Source organism: Trematomus bernacchii, unplaced genomic scaffold, assembly GCF_902827165.1.
Source record: "Trematomus bernacchii unplaced genomic scaffold, fTreBer1.1, whole genome shotgun sequence".
In the NCBI taxonomy this organism is placed as follows: Eukaryota; Metazoa; Chordata; class Actinopteri; order Perciformes; family Nototheniidae; genus Trematomus; species Trematomus bernacchii.
This window is the reverse complement of record NW_022987571.1, coordinates 2,169,189-2,193,821: the sequence shown is the minus strand read 5'-3', so window position 1 is coordinate 2,193,821 and position 24,633 is coordinate 2,169,189. Positions and strand designations below refer to the sequence as shown.

The following is a 24,633-nucleotide window of genomic DNA, read 5'->3' as shown; positions in this document are numbered from 1 at the left end:
CTCGATAATCAGCTCACGGCATATAGGCAGGGGTAAAGTGGTATTTTTTATGAGTGGGGGGCTCACCTCCTCTAGGGGGGTCCGGGGGTATGCTCCCCCGGGAAGATTTTTTTTTAAATATTGAATGCATCAATCTGGTGCACTTTGAGAGCAAAATGAAGAGATCTATGGATACCTCTCTCAACACCCATATGAAGCAGAACTGTAAACAGATTTACTTTTTCTTTATGGATATTTTACTAATCACTCCCTTTTTAAACTCTATTCTTGTTTTACTGCCATATAGTATTTCATAACTGTTTTTCCTTTATTCTCTTTTTTTTAATAACTATAATGATCATATGAAGGTGTGCCGCGGAAATAATCTTTTGAATAATTTGTGACCAAACCGTTTGAGACCCACTGAGATAACTTAGACTAAAGTTAACTATCTAAACACTCAGAGAGTCCTTTAGCTCACCTGAGTCTCTCAGTCTGAGAAGAGAGGACTCTCCTCCAGCTTGTTGTGGAACAAACAGCTCCTTATGTCCGTTAGTGCAGCTAGCTAACCAGATGCTAACAACACGGTCCATGCTGGCACCTCCCTCCCTCCCCCTCTCTCCCTCTCTCCCTCTCTCTCCCCCTCTCTCTCTCTATCACACTAATGCGCTATTGCCACACACACACACAGAGCCGAGCTTGAATGACACAAGCACACGTTTTTTCCATGCAACTCTCTGATTGGTCTGGTGTCATGCCTCTGTTGCATTCACTGAACACGGGAAATTACAGTGCTGCCGTCCTCTCTTGTGTCATGATGAGGTTCACGTAAAGCACGGTTAATGTATTATATTATTGAGGGAGAATTGTCCGGGGCTACAGAAAAAACATTCGGGGCTAAAGCCCCGGATGCCCAGGCCAGGCGACGCCACTGGCGGCGCTCATTGGTGAGCAAGAACTTTGAAATCCAAATACGTCTATTTTTAAATTGTCTGTTAGCTCTTGATCTCACTATAATTTTAACACCTTTGTGTTCATTCTGAGTTAATCGTTAATTGTTGCAACCTTAACATGCTTAGGCTACGTGGAGCCAATAAAAAAAAGGCAATTGATATTATGAAAATACAGTTATAAATTCATAACATGTAGATCATGCTAAATGATATATAAACATTACATTTGACTGAAGATAATACATTTCACTGCAGGAGATGCAGCACTGTAACGGCCCGTCCACACAGCAGCGTTAAAAAATCTTGGAACACTTCTGCCCATTCACTTTGAATGGGGTGACGTCACTTTGCCTCACTTTTCGCCGAACTGCATTGTGGGCAGCAGAGCGGAGATTTTCAGGATTTTCAGGATTCAAAGTTGAGAAATGTTCAACTTTTGAAGCTGAGGTGGAAGCGTCAGCCAATCAAATCCCTTTTATGCAAATCTGACAGTTCAAGCGCTAGCCAATCAAACCGCGTGTATGCTGGGAGAGACATACCGCAGGTCATTTCCTCATATTCCAAAAAATAGAGGAGAAATTAGCGGTAGGGAATCACCCGGTGCTTTATGACCAGTCCCTATTTACCTACCGGGATACAAACCGGAGGAGCCAGGCATGGAGGGAGGTGGCAGAGACAGTGGTAGGTTTTCGCCTGTTTGGGGAGTTTATATCCAGTTTACTTCGGGCTTTTTTGCTTCCTCAAAAAAAAAATCCTCAAGCTTCAGATACGCCCACCTCCAAGATTTTTTTAACGCTGCTGTGTGGACGGGCCGTAACTGTCATTACTCTAAATTACATAACAGGGTTGCAAATCAATGCTAATGTTAGCCTTTACCTCAGGAATGAATGCTAGCTGCAGAATGTAATGCTGCGGCCAAGGCACGGACAAATAGTTAACTAAAGAGAGGAAATTAATCTGTTTTATTCTGATAATATGAGTAACAGGGTTACTGGTTGGTTGGTTGGGGTCTGAAAATATAATAGAGAAATGCATTTAAAGGGGGGCTTAAATGAAAGTTTAAATGCTTCAATTTAGCACATTAGAAGAATGCCCACTATTCTAGCAACAATCAAACCTGAGGCTTTGCCAGCAAACTAATCAGGAAAGCTTTATTACAGTTTCATATCAGAACACAAGCTGCATTCACATGATAGGCCATTTGCTCAACGTTCAGCGTGCAGATGAGCGAATACCAGTGTTTCTGTTAGCCCGTATTTACCGGACTTTGACCTGAATGATCTGTAGAAGTCCGGCAAATTCAAATGAATAATAAGTGTTTATCATCTCTCGTACACATTCACATTGTTTAGTTATACAACAGCGTATGCACTACAAAAAAAGTTGGGAAGCGGCTCTGATGCACCCTGGTGATCAGACATTTACTCACTTACTTCTTACTTTCCTGTCTATTCTGGCTGGAGAGAGTTCATTGACAGTGGTTACATATATTTCAAAATGAGCCACAGCAAGTGTGCTTCGGTACAAATAGCACTAGACCCCTGACAGTGCTCCGAGGTGTTGCAGGCTTGAATTTCTCAATGCATTTCAATAAAACATAAATCTACATGCCTTGATAATGACTTCCTTCATATCGTTTTCTTTGTCAATTGTTTTCAATCATAAATACAGAGAATATTTGATGGAATATTTCCCATTTGTCTGGTAAATTGAAATCTTACCGGTCATTTTGACAGGCTATTTTTTCTAACAGAAACACTGGCTCTTCATGGTCAGGTGGCACTCTCTCCAAAGAAACACAACGGCAAGGTCAGCGCAGAGACGTTTTACCGCATATCATGTAAATGCAGCTTTATGCATGCAAGAATACAAGAGCCTACTATGCCACAAAAACACAAAGAGATGAACTTCGGTTATCAGACATTAAACCAGGATTATGGATTTAAATCCTCATTGAAAGAGGGAGCACATCCCATCTTGAGTTTCTTTCCCTCAGGTGTACCTCGGAAGAATTCCAGATAGGACGAAAACACGTACTTATTCATGACTTTGACCTTCCCAAAGATTTCCAGCTCAGTTTGATCGTCATGGTCCACAGCATTCATCATCTGCTTGGATTTGATGTACAGGGCGTTTTCCTTTGAAACCACTTCATCCAGCCAGATCTGCCTGCTGACCGGAGCCATCTCGAAGTTCTCCAAAGTGCAACCGTAGAACCCTCGGCGCAGCTGCCCGGGCCAGGGTTGGTCAGTCTCCATGGGGTGGTCTGCTCCCACAAACGCTGTGCAGAGGGCGCTGTCAGTCCCTCGGGAGCGGCCTACTTCACATCCTATGACGCTCATGAGGAAAAGCGAGAAGGTTCTGAAGTTACACACCGATGCGGAAAACACTGCAGTCATGAAGAAGCGCCCCCACCTCTCACAGTTGTAGTTACACTGCTGGAACTGGAAGGTCTGGCGACAGAACTCAGTGAATTTGGAAGCTTTGAGACCCTGCCTCAGCTCCTGCAGGGAGGCCTCCCCCTGCTGATCGTTGAAGCTCTGACGGAAGTTTCCAGCTTCAGCTTGGTTCTTGGTGCTCATGAACTTGCCCGCCAGACTAACGCTTAGATTTTTCCTGTGTACTTTGTAAATGCATTCATTTAGAACATAGTACAGGTCTGATGCAACTTCCTCTTTAGCATTGTACCGTATCTCCACAAGGAGATCCTGAATGTTAGTGATGTGCTTAAACTCAATGTTGGCTTCGTCTTCTGGCTCTGAAAGCCAAATTGCTCTAAGGAGTCTTGTGTCTGGGACGTAATCAGGAGCACGCCTTCTTTCTTTCTCCTCAAAGAATAAGCTCCAAGTAAGCCCCTCCAGGCAGTCGATAGAGGGGTACTTTTTGCGCAGCTCCATCGGAACAAACATTTGAGGGTGGCTTGGCCACTCCAATGTCTGGATATACAAAACCTTTCCTTTATACTCAGAGATCACTGGCCCTGCACAGCCAAGTTGTACTTTGGTGAGCAGGTCGCCTCTTTGGTCCAGTTCAGCTGTGACTCTTGCGCTCTGGTCCTGAGACCTCCAGACCCCATCAGTCCTCGTCATTATCTCTCCGTCAGACCTTACAGACAGGAAGGAGTTGTAAAGGTGTAGCTTTGTTTCCACACCGAGAGAGCGCAGAGCTTGTAGCAGTTGTAACATGAAGTGCCGGTCAGTCCCAAGGCTGCAGCTGATGAAGCTGATGGAGCTAAGAGGACCAAAGATGCTCGACACCAATCTGGCAAGTTCCTCTGGGCCATGACCAGCTAGCTGGACTGTTCCATTGGCACTAATGCTGCCGTGACCAACCAGTATGACATCATGGTTTCTAGTAGAAAAGAAATGGCCTCCTCTGTGAATATGTAGCGCCCCCTTCTGGTACTTCAGCAAAGTTGATACAGTGAGATGCCTCTCAAAGAGGTCAGTGGCTGCCTCTGTCACTGCTGGGTCTTCTTCCATGATAACTACAGTCTGATAGCTGCTTTCAGTATCAACTCCTTCCCGACGGGTCATTTGTTGTTGAGGAAACATCATGTCTGTCTGGAATGTCTCATTAGGGCTGAATCTAAAATGTTCTGCCTGAGTCAACAACACTGGGTTGTCCTCCTCAATGTGACCAGCAGCACTGAGTAAGCCAGGCCCCCTCTGATTATTGGACAGTACTCCAGGATCAGGCTGCAGTGAGTCAAATGATGGAAGAATCCTCTGAACGTATGCCCTGAAAACAGATAAGTGATCGGTGAACAATGAGCCAGACAAATACAAAATACACATAAAGATGGTGTTAATATGTGGAGATTATGCTGTTGTAATATTAACATGTGTTTGTCACAGGTCTTATTTTCTTTATGGAGCCAATGGATTTGGAATATCAAAAACAAACCCAAAGTTAGCATGTTGCGATGATAATTTTGGGTTTGGCATACAAAAGAGGTCATCACCGTGTGACAGAGCCATCACTGTAGACATTTTCTGCTGTCCCTGTCTCCCCTCCTGCTTTCACTCAGTTAGGCCCCGCTCACACGGGACCGTTTGCGTTTATGCACAGTATGCGTATTCAAAAAAGTCTTCCGTTCACATGCATTTGTTTCATTTAACGTGTCTGTTTAAACGAGGCCGCTGGAAACGCTGTAGTACATATGCTGGGACTGTAAGTGGCGCTGTAACTTCCGCCAAAATACACCAAAAGCCGCGAAGAAGAGCAGCCTGGAGCAGCCCCGCAGCAATGTTGCCATGGCTACCCTTCTGTTTAAGCCCTGAAACTGAAACTGAAACTGAAAGAAACTGAAAGAAACCGAATCTGTTGTTGCTGATGGTTGTGGTAGAGGAGCTGTATATTTTTGCACTAATATCTGTAGCATGGTCAGTAGCAGTAGCACTAGCAGTAGCTACTGACAGGAGGAAGTCAGTGTGTGTGGCGATTGCTGGTATTCAGCGGGATATAGTCATTTCCTCAGCATATGGATAAATGCAACGGGGAAGTTAACTGAAAGAAACCAAGAAGCACGTCTCTGTGGATATTGCATCGAGAGGACGGCTCAGAAAGAGAGATATTCTCTACAAACACCGGGTGAGATCGCTCCTTTGTCAATATAATGGATCAATGCATGACATCTGACTCTGTTTATTTTGTTTAAGGAGTATATTGGGCGTTAACAATTCTGGTTTGCCTTTTATAATATTATTTCATTCAAGAACCCCTTGTGCGTTTAATTAACACAGCTATTTTTGATGGTTGCTACAGCAGTGAGCAGGAGAGGTGCTATTTTTTTTTTTTTTTCGCTATTTTTTCGGGAAATATTCGTATAGAGGTGATTACACGGACTCGGTTGACCCCCCAGAGCGTTTCGTTTGCAAATCTATCCACCTTGGGACCCGTTATCGTTTGTGGGGTCAGTTTCTATCGGCCTCGTGTAAATAATAGGGCTATACGCACGCAAAACTATGCAGATACAAGCAGTTTTCTCCTCGTGTAAACGGCGCCTTAGTCACAGGGGAATCAGGTGTGCTAATCAGGGGTGCATTGGATACAGGTGAGGAAAAGGGGGCGGGGCCCAAAGGGAAGAAAAGCAGAGGGAATTGTTTGTTTAATGGGGAAAAGAAAAGGTTTGCCAAGGGGTTGAAAGGTGGAGGTTGGGGATATTGTATGGCGGCTTTTAGGAACATTGACACCCAAAGAGCCTGAGGACCAGCAAAGACTGACATCACAGGCCCAGAGTGAAAAGGAATAGGATTTCCCTTTTCGGCAGTCAGTGAGTCCCTTCTTTTTGGAGTTTTTTCCTCAACTGGCAGTGTTCTCGTTTGAACTGGATTACCTTTTTTTTGTGAAGTGACTTTGGACTTACTATTTTTGCTTTCGTTTGGATTATTCAGCCTTAACAAGAAGACTGCATTTTAAGTTGGACATTGCCTGAGAATTACTCCAGATATAATTTGTGTTTGTACTTGTGTTGGAGGTGGTGAATCAAAAGAGGCAACCAGAAGACAGACTGCGTGATATATACAAACAACAAATAGCTACATGCTACAGCTCGAGCCAAGCAGCACAGGGACGAACTATGCCAATATTTTAACAGTATCGGTGCAGTGCCTTTTCAGTGGGGCAAGATATAGCAAATATGTGTGCCTATCCTGCTATTTGTGTTTATTCTTTTAATCACATAGCGTTAAGAACAGATTAAAATATGCCTACATAACTGTCAGTTGCAGCCCTAGCATTATTATTGGTTTAACTACTAACAGTATATTTTTAAAACATTTTTAAATGACCATCTTGAACAGCTACAACATTAAAATACTTCTAGGCAGATTGTGGACAGTAACAAAGTACATTTACTTAAGTACTGTACTGCTCCACTCCCATTCAGGCAAATTGTGTTTCGCTAAGCTGAACAGCCAATCAGAGTGATTTATTTTGCCGGCAGCGGAAGGGGTCGGCACGGCCGAAAAGACACGACGGTGCGGGACACACCAATCTGAGTAGGGCGACAGGACGCTCATCGACGGCCAGACATCTATCGACGGCCAAAATCGGCTTGGTGTGTCAGGGCCTTTACTTGTTCGGTGCGGAGATCTCTCTTTCTCTCTCTCTCTCTCTTTCGTCTGTGTGGGGGGCGGGGCATCTCGTTCACAGACTCGCTGCACTGCTGCAGCGCCGTGCACACAGAGATCCGCCGGTAGAGAACATCTAATCTACAGAGCTCGATGTGGTCAATGCTCGTTTGCCATAAGTATTTTCGCGGAAACACGAGCAATCTGTCAGCTGGCCAAAACTAGCGTACGCTGTAAGCATGGACACCAGGACGCTCCCGTGCGCTCCGGGGCTATCAGGACCGCTGATAGCCGCTTCTCCCGCACTCGGTCCGGGAACCGAGGGGTCAGTGGAACTGGTGGGAAAACATATAATAATAGGAGAGCAAGTGTGTGCCTGCGCGTCCAGAACAGCAGCCGCCTGGCTGCGTTCAGAAGCTGCGCAGATCGTACTCCTCCCTGGCAATTGAGGTAGGCTGCCGTGGCCCTGTTGCTAGTGATGTGCTGTAGTGATCGTCATGGTGACGAGCCACGCCATCGCCCTTGCTGCCGCTGCCCGTGAGGCGAAAGGGCTGCGAGGGAGCCTCCACACGTTGCATTTCACTCCGGCTCTTATCATAAGGCGCGTACACGCTCAGGGGATGAGTGGTGGTGTGTGCAGTGCTGTCCACACGAGTTGTTATAACGGCGCTCGTGGGTTTATTATGACCGTGTGTAGGAGGCATATCTGGGACAGAGGAATGCCGCGAGCTCTGCAGCGAGCCCTGCTGTCTACTAACCGACAGGTTAGTGGCAGCCGGCTTAGTTAGCGAGCTCTGTAGTTTATTAATCGATAGATTAAAAACAGCAGGCTTCTGCAGCGAATGAACCACCTCTGGAGTCTCCCCCTGTGGAGGAGACCCAGGGGGATCACCACGTGACCAGCTGACACCATGCCGAGCAGCTGCATCACGGAGAGGGCTGTCACCACGCTGCGGGGTGTCATACGCCGGAGGAGAGCTGTCAGTTTCTCCACTCTCTGCCGCGAGAGCCGCGCTCTCATGCTGGCTGAGTTTAATTCCACTCCCCTCTCAGACAATCAGATAAATGATTGTCTGGGAGGGAAGAGGACAGATCTTCTTCCAATTTATGAAACCTAGGCTTGACAGATGCGAGACCGTCTGTAAAGCGACTTCCTCCCTGGAGCGAGCCAGCAATAGCACGTCGTCCAGATAAAACCACACTCTCATCCCTCCTCTGTGTAGCGGCTCCAGAGCCTTCTCTACACACTTTGAAAAAATGCGAGGAGCCAGGGAATATCCGAACGGCAAACGATTGTCTGGTCTGATATTCCCTGAAATGAGAAACGCAGGAATTTCCTGTGTTTCGGGATGATGGGTACGTGGAAGTATGCATCCTTCAGGTCTATGGAAGTGAGCCAGTCGTCCTGGTGAACACATTCCAGCACCTGTTTGATCATCAGCATGTGGAATACTGACAGATCGAGGATGGGTCTCATTCCCCCGGTCTTTTTCGGGATTAGAAAATAACGGGAGTAAAAACCCCTGATTTTCCTCCCTTTGAGGAACCCTGGAAATTGCCTTTTTCAACAGGAGTTCCTGCAGCTCTGAATGGAGCACAAGACACTGTTCCCTGACTGGAGTGTTTCCTGTATCTCATTGAACTGCGGGGGGGGGGGGGGGAGAGGCTGGCTGCAGAGTGTATCCTCTGCTGATCAGCCTGCTCATCCATCTGTCCATCAGACACACGCGCTGCCACTCTGAGAAATACTCTGAGAGCGGGCGTACATGCTCGTGATATGCTGTGGTCGTCATGGTGACGAGCCACGCCAGAGCCCTCGCCGCCGCTGCCCGTTAGTGAAGTAAGAAGATATGATTCTACACTGTATTGAAGTAAACATATATTGTTTGAACGGGTTTTGATAATCACTTAGAAAAAGAATGTTATTCTCACTTTTAAATTCACTGACTTAGAGATTCTGTGTTTCACACACCAACATTGATCCTTATCACCACTAAGAGCCAGATGCTGTTTCTAAGTCGTTAAAGACATCGTAAAATAGGAAAAGATCCCCTGGAAAAGGTAGGGAGGGGAGATCGGGACGGAGATAAGAATTGACTTTTGACCTTAGGGGACTTTGGAATTTCAAGTCCTGGAGAGAACTATTGAACCCGGCCAGAAGCGAATCCAGCCAGTCAGGGCACTTGGGGGAGGTGGTCAGTTTAAACAGCTCCTCCCCAGGGGTTCTCTGATTCGCTTGGGAGAAAAGTGGGAAGGAAGAATCGACAAATCTCCGCCCCAAAGACAGATAGAAATACTGACGTTTGTGTGTGTAAAATTGCTTTTGGGTTTGGTGAGTGGCAGGTCCTGAGAACTGTGTCCGTATCACATCACAAACCTGAAGTCCAATTTCTTTTTGGTTTGATGAGTTGGCGGGTCCTGACGCATTTGTCCGCATCGCATCACAAATCTAAAAGCCCGGGGTACCCGGAGTACTCTGTATAACTTGTATATGTGTTTGATTTCCTACCAGTAAACTCAGATAATTGTTGTAACTTTTGATTCCGGTGTTTTCAATTCCTTTCTTAATTTAATAGAGATCCAGCCTCATCCAACGAACGGCGCGTAGCAGAGGTATTCTACTCCAACATTAGGCAACCCAAGGTGGGCCTGGACCGAAAGGGCTGCGAGGGAGCCTCCACACGCTGCGTTTCACTCCGGCTCTCATCGTGAGTGGAGGTGTGTGCAGTGCTGTCCACACGAGGCGTTACAACGGCGCTCGTGGGCTTATTATGACCGTGTGTATAGGTAGCCTATATCTGGGACAGAGGAATGCCGCGAGTTCCGCAGTTTATTAACCAATAGGTTAAAAACAGCATGTTACGATTCGGGAAAAGGTAGGACCCAAATGCAGTTTAAAAAGGGAAGCGGGTTTCAAAATGTAACAAAAAGCGAGCTTTATTACAAAAAAACAAGCTGTTGACAATGAAAAGAACTTAACAAAACCATGAATCCAAAGAGTAGGTAACACGAGGTAATCCAAAGAGTAGGTAACACGAGGTAGCATCCAGACAAAACTGACCGTGACAACATGAAGGGTGACAGGAAAGACAATGAACCGACATGGAACACAGGGGAAGACAAGACTAAATACAAAGAAGGGTAATCACTAGGGGTGTAACGGTATACGTATTCGTACCGAAATTATTCGGTATGGGCCCTTCGGTTCGGTACACGTGTGTACCGAAATGTACCGAACGAATATAACGTTAAACGTAAAAAATTGAGAACGTGAACAACTTTTTGTAAGTAATCTCAGGTGCTGCGTCGCAGCGTTCAGTGTAATTTGCTCATATTGGGTTCAACGCGTCATAGAGCGACCTAGTCATTTCATTGGACGAGAGGCATACTATGAGAGCTGGTCACAGGGATGCGTTCAAATTTAGTCAGTAATTTGAGGAACTGGCGAAATGGCGAACGCCGATAAAGTTGAGCTCGAAGATCCTCCAGCATCATTGAAGTCTCCGGTTTGGGAACATTTTGGTTTCGCGGTTACGTACAAGGATGACGGACAAAGACAGGTGGACAGAACCAAAGCTGTTTGTCGGCATTGTTCAACTAAAATTGGTTACGCGGCTGGCAATACATCAAACTTGCACACTCATTTGAAAAGGCATCACCCGAACGTGAATATCACCGGTACCAAAAGAAAAATGACTGAACCCAACTCCCACTAGCATTTAAGCCTCCACCACTCGCAAAAAGTTCAGACCGAGCCAAAGCTATTACAAACGCCAAATATCCTTATGTTGCCATGTTAGCAAAGCGCTACCTGGCTGTATCTGCTACCTCTGTCCCTAGCGAGAGGGTGTTCTCCACAGCAGGAGACATTGTGAAGTAAAAAGATATGATTCTACACTGTATTGAAGTAAACATGTATTGTTTGAACTGTTTTAGGTAATCACAAACGGGTTTTGATAATCACTTAGAAAAAGAATGTTATTCTCACTTTTAAATTCACTGGCTCAGAGATTCTGTGTTTCAACACACCAACATCCTTATCATCCCTAAAAGCCAGATGCGGTCATTAAGTCGTTAAAAGACATCGTAAAATAAGTGGAGAAGAGTTTAAATGTCGGAAGGAGGGAAGGTTAGGTGAAAATATCCCCTGGGAAAGGAATGTAGAGTAAGATAAGGTAAAGATAAACATTGACTTTTGACCTGGTGTGGTTTGGGATCTCACTCTGTTCGAAACTCTGATTGACCTCGGCCAGAAGCGAATCCAGCCAATCAGGGCACTTGGGGGAGGTGGTCAGTTTAAACAGCTCCTCCCCAGGGGCTCTCTAATTCGCTTGGGAGAAAAGTGGGAAGGAAGAATCGACAAATCTCCGCCCCAAAGACAGATAGAAATACTGATGTTTGTGTGTGTAAAATTGCTTTTGGGTTTGGTGAGTTTGTTGGTTCCGATATCTGTGTCCGCATCGCATCACAAACTTGAAGTCACTTTCTTCTCGTTTGATGAGTTTGTCTGGTCCCGACGCTTTTATCCGCATCGCATCACAAATCTAAAAGTCCGGAGTACTCGAGTACTCTGTATAACTTGTATATGTGTTTGGTTTCCTACTAGAAGTAAACTCAGATAATTTGTTATAACTTTGATTCCGGTGTTTTCAATTCCTTTCTTAACCTGTTTCACGCCTTCCCCCCGGTACCGGGCGGATAAACGCGTCATTTGCAGGAAACAACGTCTAAGGAATCTTAATATTGAATAAAACTATGAATGTGTTATATCCATGTAACGGGAAGAAACTCAGCTAACTGATCTTTTTAATTTTTTTTTTCAAAAAAAACCCACAATGCTAGCACTCAGCCTCTGAATTAGCCTCGATCGAAAAAACGGGACCGACAAAGGCACATAAACTCACTCAGAACTCCCTTATTACTTATCCTAGATGCACAACCAAACACTATTTTTTGGTGTCCTGGAGACACTGAATCTAACGGTGCCCACCTCAACACTCAGTGATAAACATTCGCGACGCTATCAACGAAAGCGTACATCATCACATGTGGAGCCAAGAAGCTAAACATGTAAATATGGCTCACCTTGGTCAAAAGTGGTCTTCAATGGCATTAAAACGATAAAAAAACGATGCTGCAGTTAATCCATAGGTTCATCCTATGTGTCTGTGCCTTCTTTGAAATTATTTCTGATAATCCATAAGCAATACAACTGCGTTTTAGTTTCCAAAATCCAGAAGGAGACATTCCTCCAGTTTAGTTTCGCTTTCCACACGCGAAGCGGCAACATTTTTTCTTTACAATGTGTGTCTATGTGAGTATCCTCCTTCGATTCTATTGGCTCTAACGGTCACAAGGGTATGTCAACCAACCAGATCGAGCAAGGGGGGCCAGAGATAGGTCAAATCCACCCAAATGACCCCAGATGGCCCAGTTTTTGGCTAAATCTCTCTAAAAAGGTCAAATTTCACTTGTTTTGCATCAATCTTGATACAGGGTACTTATTATATGTTGTACTTTGGATTCCTAAAGCTTTTAGTCTACTAACCCATCATCCAAGGGTAGTTTTCACTATCTGTAAAAAATAATTTTTGGACGGACACTATAATTTACAGTTTTTTACTATGTAAAATCTGAATTTTCTTTAAAATAAAAAACATTTATATTGATTCTGACACTTCTACATCCAACTCACAGGTTTATCATTACTTTGAGAAAAGATTATTAATTTAACCCTTTTAGAAGGGAAGATATGGTCATTTGTTCTGGGAATGTCATTTTCGAGCCTGAGACCTGAAAAACAGGCTCAGAGTGGAACAGGTTAATTTAATAGAGATCCAGCCTCATCCAACGAACGGCGCGTAGCAGAAGTATTCTACTCCAACAATTGTTAGTGCCAGCAGATCTGCCCTTTCGGCAATCAATGTGGACAAGTTCATTTTTCTTTAAAAAAACATGAAAATACAATGACAAGCAAGCAAGTCATAATGTCAAGCTGGCTGCTTATAGGTACTAGTACAGTACAGTTCAAATACAGATTATTTCAGTTCATCGAAATGCTGCACCTTAATGTTTATTTTATTATATTTTGTATTTATTTGAGTGAATACATTATTCACAGTTTAATAATAATTAACCCCCAAAAGATATTTTATGTTTTGTGATAATTTTTTCTGCTGTACCGAAAACGTACCGAACCGTGACCTAAAAACTGAGGTACGTACCGAACCGAAATGTTCGTGAACCGTTACACCCCTAGTAATCACAGAACAAGACACAGCTGGGCAGGGGAGGCAGAAACACAAGGGCAACAGGTGAACACAATCAGACAATCAGACACAGGAGGGAAAACACAGGAAGGAAGACAAGACACAGGGAGAACAGAATTTCAACATAAAATCATGACAAGACAGACAACTAAGATTGTGACAGAAAACTAGGATTGTGACAGAACCCCCCCCTCAAGGGACGGATTCCAGACGTCCAAAACAAAGTCAAACACTTCCAAAAGGGTGGGTGGAGGGGGTCCGGAGGACGGGTTTGGGCTGACAGCCCGGAGGCACGGCAGAGGACCAGGAAGGGGTCTCGGGCGGACGACCCGGGGGCAAGGCAGAGGAACAGGAGGTGGTCTCAGGCGGACGACCCGGGGGCAAGGCAGAGGAACAGGAGGTGGTCTTGGGCAGATGGCCCGGGGGTAAGGCAGAGGACCAGGAAGGAGTCTCAGGCGGACGGCCCGGTGGCAAGGCAGAGGCAGAGAAGCGGCTAAGGCCGCAGCGGGCATAGTCAGGGAGCCGGGCACAAGGACGGACCGGGTTCGTGGCCGACTGGACCACCGGCGGAATAGGATCTGGTGTCGGCGGGACACCCGGCAGGACAGAGTTCGTAGCCGGCTGAGCCAACGGCGTAACAGGAACCCTGGACGGGACATGGGCTGGTGTCAGTGGGACCCCGGACGGAGCAAGGGCTGGTGTCGACGGGACCTCCAACAGGACAGGACATGGTGTTGGCAGGAAATCCGGCGGAGCAGGTGTCGGTGAGACCCCCAACAGGACAGGATCTGGTGTTGGCAGGAAACCTGGCGGAGCAGGTGTCGGCAGAACCCCCAACAGGACAGGACATGGTGTTGGCAGGAAATCCGGCGGAGCAGGTGTCGGCGGGACCCCCAACAGGACAGGATATGGTGTTAGCAGGAAACCCGGCGGAGCAGGTGTCGGCAGAACCCCCAACAAAACCGGACATGGAGTTGGCAGGACCCTCAGTTGAACCCCCAACGACACAGGACATGGAGTTGGCAGGACCCTCAGCGGAACCCCCAACGACACAGGACATGGAGTTGGCAGGACCCTCAGCGGAACCCCCAACGATACAGGACATGGAGTTGGCAGGACCCTCAGTGGAACCCCCAACGACACAGGACATGGAGTCGGCAGGACCCTCAGCGGAACCCCCAACGATACAGGACATGGAGTTGGGATTAGAGAAGGGACATGAGAAGGGACTTGAAAAGTGACTCGAGAGGGGACTTGAAAAGGGACTCGAAAGGAGACTTGAAAAGGGACTCGAGAAGGGACTTGAGAGGGGACTTGAGAGGGGACTCGGCAGGAGACTTGAAAATGGACTCGAGAGGGGACTTGAGAGGGGACTTGAGAGGGGACTCGAGAAGGGACTTGAGAGGGAACTCGAGAGGGGACTCGAAAAGGGACTCGAGAAGGGACTTGAGAGGGGACTTGAGAGGGGACTTGAGAAGGGACTTGAGTCGGCGGGACCCCCGACAGTGAAGGAGCTTGAGTCGGCGGGTACGGCGACAGGACACGGGGGGCTGGCGTCGGCGGGAGAGCCAACAGGAGACGAGGAGCTGGAGTCGGCCGGTACGCCGACAGGACACAGGGAGCTGGCGTCGGCCGGAGAGCCAGTATTGGAGCTGAAACTGGAGCCGGGACCATGGCTGCTGGGGCCGGTACTGGAGCCGGAACCATGGCTGCTGGGGCCAGTACTGGAGCAGGAACTGGAGCCGGGACCATGGCTGCGTGGGCCGGAACTGGAGCCGGAACCATGGCTGCTGGGGCCGGTACTGGGGCCGCTGGAGCACGGGCTGGAATTCTGGCCTTGCATCTTCCAGAAACCTTCCGGAGGATCCGCGGACCTCCCAAAGCCAGGCCAGACCCCAGGAAAGGGTTAGAGGCTTGAGACAAGTTTTCAGGGCTAGTTGTAAAAGTTTGTAGCCACTCAGGCAACAAGCTCCTGAGCCAGGACTTGCGAGCAACCTCCTGGCGTGCCTCCTTCAAAGCAGCCTCTCTACCCAGTCTAGATGAGGCGTCATACCAAGTATAAAAAATGTACTCCAGAGAGTACCCAAGACGTTCCGCCTGTAGAGCCAACAAAACAGAATCTGCTGGGTCCAAATTTGGTCGGTTCATTCTGTTACGATTCGGGAAAAGGTAGGACCCAAATGCAGTTTAAAAAGGGAAGCGGGTTTCAAAATGTAACAAAAAGCAAGCTTTATTACAAAAAAACAAGCTGTTGACAATGAAAATAACTTAACAAAACCATGAATCCAAAGAGTAGGTAACACGAGGTAATCCAAAGAGTAGGTAACACGAGGTAGCATCCAGACAAAACTGACCGTGACAACATGAAGGGTGACAGGAAAGACAATGAACCGACATGGAACACAGGGGAAGACAAGACTAAATACAAAGAAGGGTAATCACAGAACAAGACACAGCTGGGCAGGGGAGGCAGAAACACAAGGGCAACAGGTGAACACAATCAGACCATCAGACACAGGAGGGAAAACACAGGAAGGAAGACAAGACACAGGGAGAACAGAATTTCAACATAAAATCAAGACAGACAACTAAGATTGTGATAGAAAACTAGGAAAACTAGGATTGTGACACAGCAGGCTTCTGCAGCGAGCCCTGTTGGCTACTAACCGACAGGTTAGTGGCAGCCGGCTTAGTTAGCGAGTTAGCGAGCTCTGCAGTTTATTAACCTGTTGTTCGCCGCTGCAGACGCCTGGAAGGCACACTGGTGCATCCGGTCAGTCTGGCGGACGACAACCTGGTCCCCGGAGGAAAGCAAGGGACGCCGTGCGGCGACCGTGCTGGCCTGCTTCACCCCGAACAATGCCGTCAGGTTCGGCTCCAGGGGAGGCGCGGTCAGAAAACTAACATCCGTCAACCCCCTTAGTGAGGGGGACGTATGAGGACACCGGAGCCTTCAGGCTCCTAGGGGCCGCCGCCGCTCCCTCCTGGTACTTCCGGATTGCCGGGAAGCGCGGCCAGACCGGGTCACTCCTGACGGTCTGTACCCGGGCGAAACACTCCTTCCACCGGCAAGAGAGCTCTCCTGGGAACGAGGAGACCTCTCCAGATGATCTCCGGCAGTTCCTGCAGGATCCCGCCGATCGACAGCAGAGCCGTGATGGCGGAAAGAGGGACCGCGGAGCCGGCACCGGGCTCCATCTCTGTCTCCTCCGTCCGGGGGAGAAACGGGATGGCGGAACCACACGGTGATCCGTGGATGGAGGCGGGGTAGGAGTCCTCCGACTCCTGCCCAGCACTCGGATCCAGGAACTCTAGGGCTTGGTCCACGGAGTAGGACTCCTGGACTGGCCAATCATCCTCCTCGGCCGCAGTAGCGAGAGCGTCCGCTCTTCGCTGTCTGTCGGCCAGAGGGAGACGGGCACAATTAGCACATGACACCTGCTGGGCGAGAGCTGCGTGCGCGTGCTCCGACCCCAGGCAGGATTCGCATCGTGAGTGCCGGTCATAACTCATTATGAACCCCGTCTGGCATGAGGAGCAAACTCTAACACAACCCTGTGTACTCATGTTTAAGGATCTTTTTCGAGGTGGCTCTTAAAAGAGCCTTTACTCTTTAGTGTCTCTACAGTGCTTCAGTACCGGGGTGCTGAAGAAAAGAGGGAGCAGATTGTCGGGCCTCCTTCCTATTTATACCGGAAGTGAGTCAGAAGGTGGGGCCCACCTCGCAGGTGGGCGTGGACTACAAGTGTTTTCAGTGGTGCGAGGGTGCGCAGGGGATTACCCAATAGCGATAGCCTTAGAGGGCGAAGCCTATACAAAATAGAACTCGGAGTTCTGTTGCCCCAATTACGTGTAAGGTGGGAGAAGTACTCAGATCAAGTAGCCTACTTAAGTAAAAGTAGTATACTGCAGGGTAGCTTGTGAATTTACTCCAGGTGTAACTAAAGTCTGATTTAACACTTGATTATATTTCACATCTTCATCCACATCTGTGAAGTAACTAAAGGTATTCAATACATGTAGTAAAAGTACACCATTTACCTCTGAACTGTAGAGGAGCAGAATTACAAAGAAGCAAGTGGAAATACTTAAGTACCTCAATATAAGTACAGTACTTGAGTAAATCACTTACTACCACCACTGCAGGCATTTTATGTGTGCTAGCAGCCCATAATCCACACTATACATACAATTAATCAACATGAATTCTGTTTCTAATTTGTTTGTTTTTTCCCCTAAAAAAGAACAAAAATAACCTATAAAAATACTGTTAAAGAACCGGATCGATAAGCAGTAGCACAGTACATCTGCCAATACAAGCACTTTTGTTCATGTTCAATAAAATTATAGTTGAATCTTTTTGTCTTGTTATTATTAGCAGAGAAAATGTAATGTTTGTACAACTATATACAGTTAATTCTACCAATCTCGGTGGGAACCGGATTAGGGGGGGCTCGAAAATATTTCCAATTACACAAGGGGGGCCTGACTGAAAAAGGTTGGGAACCACTGAATCATGTCATGTTGATCACATTAAAGCAGACGCTTGATTTATCATGTGTTGTCTCACCTGCGCTCTAGAGTCCCGCACCATGGAGTCCTCTGAACACCCCCACCTGTTAAGAGAAAACGGCTCATAGATAAAAGTGTTTATCTGACGCTCCTACCTCTGTTTTTCAGGCACTAAGTGTAAAATGCAGCTGTCTGTTGGTCATAATTATCATTATCTCTGATTCACTATATTCCACTGATGCATAGCTCAAACTAAACCTGTGCTTTACTTAGTAAGTCTACTGCTGAATATGGAGAATTAACTCTTTTTCACTCATTTGGATAATACGCTTCAATAAAACGCCACATATATAAAAACTAAAGATATTTTTAAAAGTGTAATGACCTTACCAGCATGCATTGTTGCTGCCAAAGACAGCTGAACAATTAAAACAGAAAATCCACAGGGTTCCAGCATGGTTCCTCTGCAGAGCTGAAGGACAGTGTGAAGTCAGCAGGCTCAGCGCTGCAGCTCCTATCTGCCCACATTTGGTTAGATAGGAATGAGAATGACAAAATAACATTCATGCCTACACAGTTTATCAGTTAAACATAAGCAAAGTGCAGGCTGTGAACCCTTTAGGACTTCACTGTGTGTAGCCTACAGAAATATATTCACATATCCCAGTGTTTTAGGTGAAGGTGTGTCAATAATACAATGACGGGCGGTGGTGGCGAAGGGACTTGGCTTGGCAACTGGAAGGTCACCAGTTCAAATCCCGGAAAGACCAAGTGCCACCGAGGTGTCCCTGAGCAAGGCACCGTTCCCTACACTGCTCCTCTGGCGCCTACATAATGGCAGCCCACTGCTCCTAACACTAGGATGGGTCAAATGCAGAGAAACCGTTTCATATTACCTGTACTACGTAATGACAATAAGTTGAATCCTCTTCAATCTTCTTCAATGACAGATTAAGCTCCTTGCAGAACAGCACAAACTGAGTTAAGTATTTACCGGGTACATTTGTTCAATCTAAGGCTGCAACGATTCAAATGCTTTATTTTTCATATGGTAGTAATAGCATAGTGGTTAGCAATGGAAGTCTGAAGTCCCAGGCTCCTTCAACAATGCAACATACAAAATTGAAATAACACATAAAATAGTGCAATGAACCTAAAGTTGCTAAATATATAGCATACATTATTAAATAACAGGTAGAGTATGAAATATAATTTTTTTGTAAATTAACATACATTATGTGATATAGAAAATGTAACATCAGCACCATAAAGAAGACTTAAATAAATGATTAAATGGCACATTTATTTTTATTTATTTTGAAAGTAGTTGGTCTATTACAGTGTATTCTTTATAGTTTTATATCGATACTCAATATAACATTTTCTACTGTTGATATTTACTCTTTATGTTTATTTTTATTTTGAAAATGTTTAACTAAAGTGAAATGCCTTTAAACATTCTACTGCAGGGGTGGGCAAACTTTTGTGCTCGGGGGCCACTATGAGTTTTAAAAATTGACAGGCGGGCCAGGCCAGTAGCAGATCGGTGAAAAAATATTTAGCTGTCCACTCCTCATTAAACACTCGGCACTCAGGCCCAATCCCAAACCACTCCCTCGACCCTACCCCTCCGTGACGGAGTGAACTCCGTCTGTAGCCACACTCGCAGCTGAATGAAGTTCCCTCCATTAAGGGTTAAGGGTATAAATACAGCGCACCGCATTGGGACGGCCTTCCCTCTCTCCGGCAGAAACAGAAAATGCCGTAACTGTATGTAACAACGGTTTCAAATCAGCATCTCTTAGACAAAACATTTAAATTAAAGGTGGGGTAGGTAATTTTGGAGAAACCAGCTCGAGATCGCTAGAATTTGAAAATACACAGGGTCCTTCTCAGGTCGATTAAATGGAATCCTTGCGTCCCTCACTTGCGTCGTTTCCCTGCGTTTAGTCCCTCCCACCAGGGAAGCATGGAGAGACGGAAGGAAACCACGAGAAGCAGGGAAATGAGTTTTAAGAGCAATGGGACGTCCTTTCCTCCGGAGCGTCACGTGAAGCGACGTCTGTTTGTGATGACGCCGCACAGCTGTTCGTCTGACAGCAGCTCTGTCCCCGTTATTTTCACAAACACCCCCGCCTCTGTTAGTACCCTATGTTTAGTACACATTTACTGACACAAACATTTGTATCATCTGTTGTAGATCCAAATACATTAAATAAAATAAGAACTCATTCTCAAAAAAGATAAACGCCATTCTTAAAATGTATAAACGAATAATAGTTGGATTAATATTGATTAGAGTGCACAATAGAAATAAAATAATTCAGAGAAGAAAAAGAGATATGTTATCTATCAAAACCCAGTTAGATTAACATTCATTGGATTGCACACTTTGTTTGTGTGGATATGTAGCACATTAACATGTTAAATAGCACTAATGCCCCTTTCACACCGGCGCTTTTTCAGCTCCGGCTCGGAGCTGGAGCCTGAAAAGTACCGGTTTTTCCTGTTCACACCGCAGCGGTGCCGCCTCATAGCTCCGGAATGCGGTTCACTTCCAGCTCCAAAAAATTGTCGGTCTAGAGGCAAGAGCTTCGGAGCTAGAGGCGGCGTCGCTTACGTCTCTCTTACGTCGAGGCGTGCAGGAAACTAAACCCACCTCCCCTGAACATGGGTCGACTGAAGAGTCTCGTCATGCCTGCCTACAAGCAGTAGCGCTGAGCAAAGTGACTAGAAGGCAACCACACACTTTATAAAGTCAGGCAACACTAACCAGGCTTCGTGTGATTCTGTTTATTTGTACCTTACTTTGACCATCCGTTCGCTGTTATTGATCATTGTGGAGAGCAGGCAGACGTTTTGTTTGTTATTATAGCAGCTATCGGATGGAATCAATACATGGGCTGCACAGGTTGTCATGTCCGACTATCACAAGTAGAATCATAATGAAAAATACGCCGGTAAAATGTGCCTGTAGAAAACGGCTTAGCAAGTAGTCAGTTTAGCTTCGGTTGCTATGCTAACATCACCCATGTTATACCAGAGAAACTTTCATAACAGCGTTGTGATGCCAAACAGCGTCAATTCAGACTGACACACATTCACTTAAGGGGAACTGGGGATATGTATCAGCTGCTTGTGTGACAGTCAGACAGTGAATACTTTAGAGCCGTGTGAGCTAACCCGGAGCTAACGGGAGAATAAACTCCCGTGGAAGAGCAGCCAGCACTGCAGCGGTCGGTAAATGCCACTGAAACACATTAATAAACAATGAACCACGGCACTCTGGAGAAAAGTATAAGGTTGGAGAAGTTGTTATTTAATTTAATCTGGCTTCGTATGATTAAAAGCAACACGATCATCGACCCGACGCAGTCCCCCCCCGTTGTTGTTGTGAGCTCCGTTGGGGAGAAAATCAGCGATGTAAACGGTGACGTCATGACGCAGCAGCGGCAGCTCTGGGCGGTGTGAGCATTAATGACTGACTGAATGGAAATGACAATAAATGAAAATGTAAAACGAAAAAGCGATCATGAAAATGTTTCCAATAAATGAATAAAATAATTTTTGACCACTTTGTTGTTCAGATATATCACATATTTGTAACTGAATAATGCATTACAGGACTCGCCTGTTCTTAGGTCTTGGAACCACATTTACCATTAGCATTATTAAGAGTAGCAACGTCACTTCGGTGGCAAGTTCGTTCTCCATCTTTGTCAATTCTTTCTTCAGAAGAACTTCAAAGGAATTCTGTCTTCAAAGGAAGTGGTTGCTAGGCAACAGAGGCGGCAAAACGTAGGGGCGGGAACTGCTGGTGACGTCAAGACGTAGACTAGACCGTCTCATTTCGCAGGCCTCTCGCTCCAGCCTACCCGCTCTACGTGGGCTGGGTGCTCCGTGGACCGCGTAGGCTGTGTACTCCGAAGGGTGCAGCCCCTGAATTGAGACACGGCCTATCAATGTCTCTCAGCCACCGTAGTGTCGTGTCAGGTGGGCGTGTCGTGTAGGGGGTGTGTCGTGTAGGGGGCGTGTCGTGTACTACTTGCTGCGGCTGCAGCTAGACCATATTGGTCAGCACCGCTGCAGACTCGCTGTTTGAGGGCTTGATAACCCACTCCCCCTCCACACCGCTCCACACTCGTTGGTTTGGAACAGCACTTAATGTGGCGGACCCTCCGCGCGAACGCGCAAACGGAGGGGTAGTGTGTAGGGGTAGGGTGTAGGGGGCGGTTTGGGATTGGGCCTTAAAGTAAACAGATATGGTTCTAAACTGTATTGAAGTAAACATGTATTATTTTGAATTGTATTTTAGTGAACATGTATTGTTTGAACTGTTTTAAGTAATCACATATATACATATTGTATTCTCACTTACAACTCACTGACCCAGAGATCCTGTTACACACACATACACCTCCTCCCACCAGCACACACACATATTCTTTTCAAGGTTCTTTCTGGGCATCAATATATCTGTGTACAATGTTTGGTTGTCTGGGAAAGAATAGTTTGTGTGAAATATTCCTTGGGAAAGTAAGGGAGTGAATATCGGTGCAGAGATAAGATTGACTCTGCCCTTGTGAACTTCCGAATCTCAGAAGAAAACATACTTTTTCTCAGAACTCTGATTCGCTGTATTGGACCCGACCAGAAGTGAATCCAACCAGTAAAAACACCTGGGGGAGTGAGCAGCTCACACAGCTCCTCCCCACGGACTCTCTGATTCGCTTCGGAGTAAAATGGGAAGGAAGAAGTCAACACATCTCCGCCCCAAAATATGAATATGAATACTGTTGTTTATGCATGTAAAATGCTTCCTGTTTGCTGACTGGCTGGTCCCGATACCTGTATCGCACAGCAGTAGAAACCTGAAGTCCGGAGTACTCTGTAAAACTTGTATACGTGTTTTGTTTCTTACCAGTAAAATCAGATTATTGTTATAACCTTTATTCCGGTGTTTTGAATCCCTTTCTTTATTAAATGTAACCAGCCTCATCTAACGAACGGCGCGTAGCGGAGGGGGGCTGTGAGCCACCATCCAACAGTGTTTGCAACAATAACCTGAGTTACAGATGCAGGTTCAAAGGTGAATTAGGTTCAAAGGTGAATTATTGCATCATCGTTTGCGTCATGACGTAACCGTTGACGTGCCTTCTTATGACCCACACATCGTTTTACGTCGCTGAGTTTGTGTCATGCTTTTCCGGTTATTACCCGTCCCCTTGTGTGTTATGAAGGTTTTTATGCATGTAAACGGTGTGCAGAGTCAAAACCCTCAAAGTACACCCTGTAGCGAGTAAAACTCGAACACAGAAAATACCTCCCCAAAACGCCTCGTTGGAGATACGTCATGTTGGAGCAGAACACCTCTGCTACGCGCCGTTCGTTGGATGAGGCTGGATCTCTATTAAATTAAGAAAGGAATTGAAAACACCGGAATCAAAGTTATAACAAATTATCTGAGTTTACTTCTAGTAGGAAACCAAACACATATACAAGTTATACAGAGTACTCGAGCACTCCGGGCTTCAGGTTTGTGACGCGGTTTTACAGGTAGACAGACCAGCTTTCAGAAAACGAGAAGTATGGACTCCAGGTTTGTGATGCGGTTTACCGTCTTCTAGCACCAGCTTTCAACAGACCAGAAGCATTTTTACATACAAAAACATCAGTATTCATATCTATCTTTGGGGCGGAGATTTGTCGACTCTTCCTTCCCCTTTTCCTCCCAAGCGAATTAGAGAACCCCTGGGGAGGAGCTGTTTAAACTGCTCACCTCCCCCAAGTGTCCTGATTGGCTGGATTCACTTCTGGTCGAGGTCAATCAGAGTTCCGAACAGAGAGTGAGATCCTAAATTTCACCAGGTCAAAAGTCAACGTTTATCTCCACCTTATCTACACCACATTCCCTTCCCATGCGTTCTTCACCTATTTAACGATGTCTTTAACGAATTAAAAACAGCATCTGGCTTTTAGGGATGATAAGAAGCGATGTAATGTTGTCTTTAACGACCTTAATGACGACATCTGTTTTTAGGGGTAAAACAGACAAGGTTGGTGTGTTGGAACACAGAATCTCTGGATCAGTGAGTTTGAAAGTAAGAATAACATTCCTATTCTATATATAATTACCCAAAACCGTTGTGATTACATAAAACAGTTCAAACAATACATGTTCACTAAAATACAATTCAAAATAATACATGTTTACTTCAATACAGTGTAGAATCATATCTTTTTACTTCAGTCACTGCCCATTTGATTCTTCCGGGTACCGCATGATGTCATGCGGTACCCGGAACGAAATGGACCAATCCCGAAGAGCTATGGCCACACCCAGCGGCGCTGGCCGCACCCTCTGCCAGCCTAACATTTCAACACAGTCTCACGGCATTTCGTGTTATAGTCACGAAATTAATCTATTGATTCGTGTTCACCAACACGATTTCGCCATTTTTTTCGTGTCACACAGAACGATTTTAAAAGCAATGTAAATAATAACAAATTAGAAGGAAAAAAAGATGACATAAAATACAGATTTCAGTATTCTGAGTCTCTGAGCCCCATTTCTTTTCCTCACTGACGGCAAAAAAACTCAGACATTATACAATTTAAAATAAAAGGGATAGGGTTAGGCTTAGGGTAAGATATTGAGTAAGAACATGTTTTTATGAACCACACAGCTTCTGGTCTTCCAAGACCCGACCGGACAAAAAGACGTGTTGCAGGCACGAAACATACTACCAATAGAAATACATTGCATTTAAAATCGTTCTGTGACACGAAAAAAAGGTGAAAATCGTGTTGGTGAACACGAATCAATAGATTAAATTAATTTCGTGA

At 45.9% G+C, this 24,633-nt stretch overlaps 1 protein-coding gene across 1 annotated transcript; it reads right to left on the bottom strand.

Annotated features, from left to right (window-relative positions):
- Positions 1 to 1,720: 1,720 nt before the first annotated feature.
- On the bottom strand, positions 1,721 to 18,246 carry LOC117479224. Its single transcript, XM_034126247.1, has 3 exons — positions 18,178 to 18,246; positions 17,846 to 17,891; positions 1,721 to 4,673 (listed from the first exon to the last, which is right to left on the bottom strand). The coding sequence occupies exons 1-3, from the start codon at positions 18,242 to 18,244 to the stop codon at positions 2,867 to 2,869; spliced, it is 1,920 nt and encodes a 639-aa protein (XP_033982138.1). The 5' UTR covers positions 18,245 to 18,246; the 3' UTR covers positions 1,721 to 2,866.
- Positions 18,247 to 24,633: the final 6,387 nt, after the last annotated feature.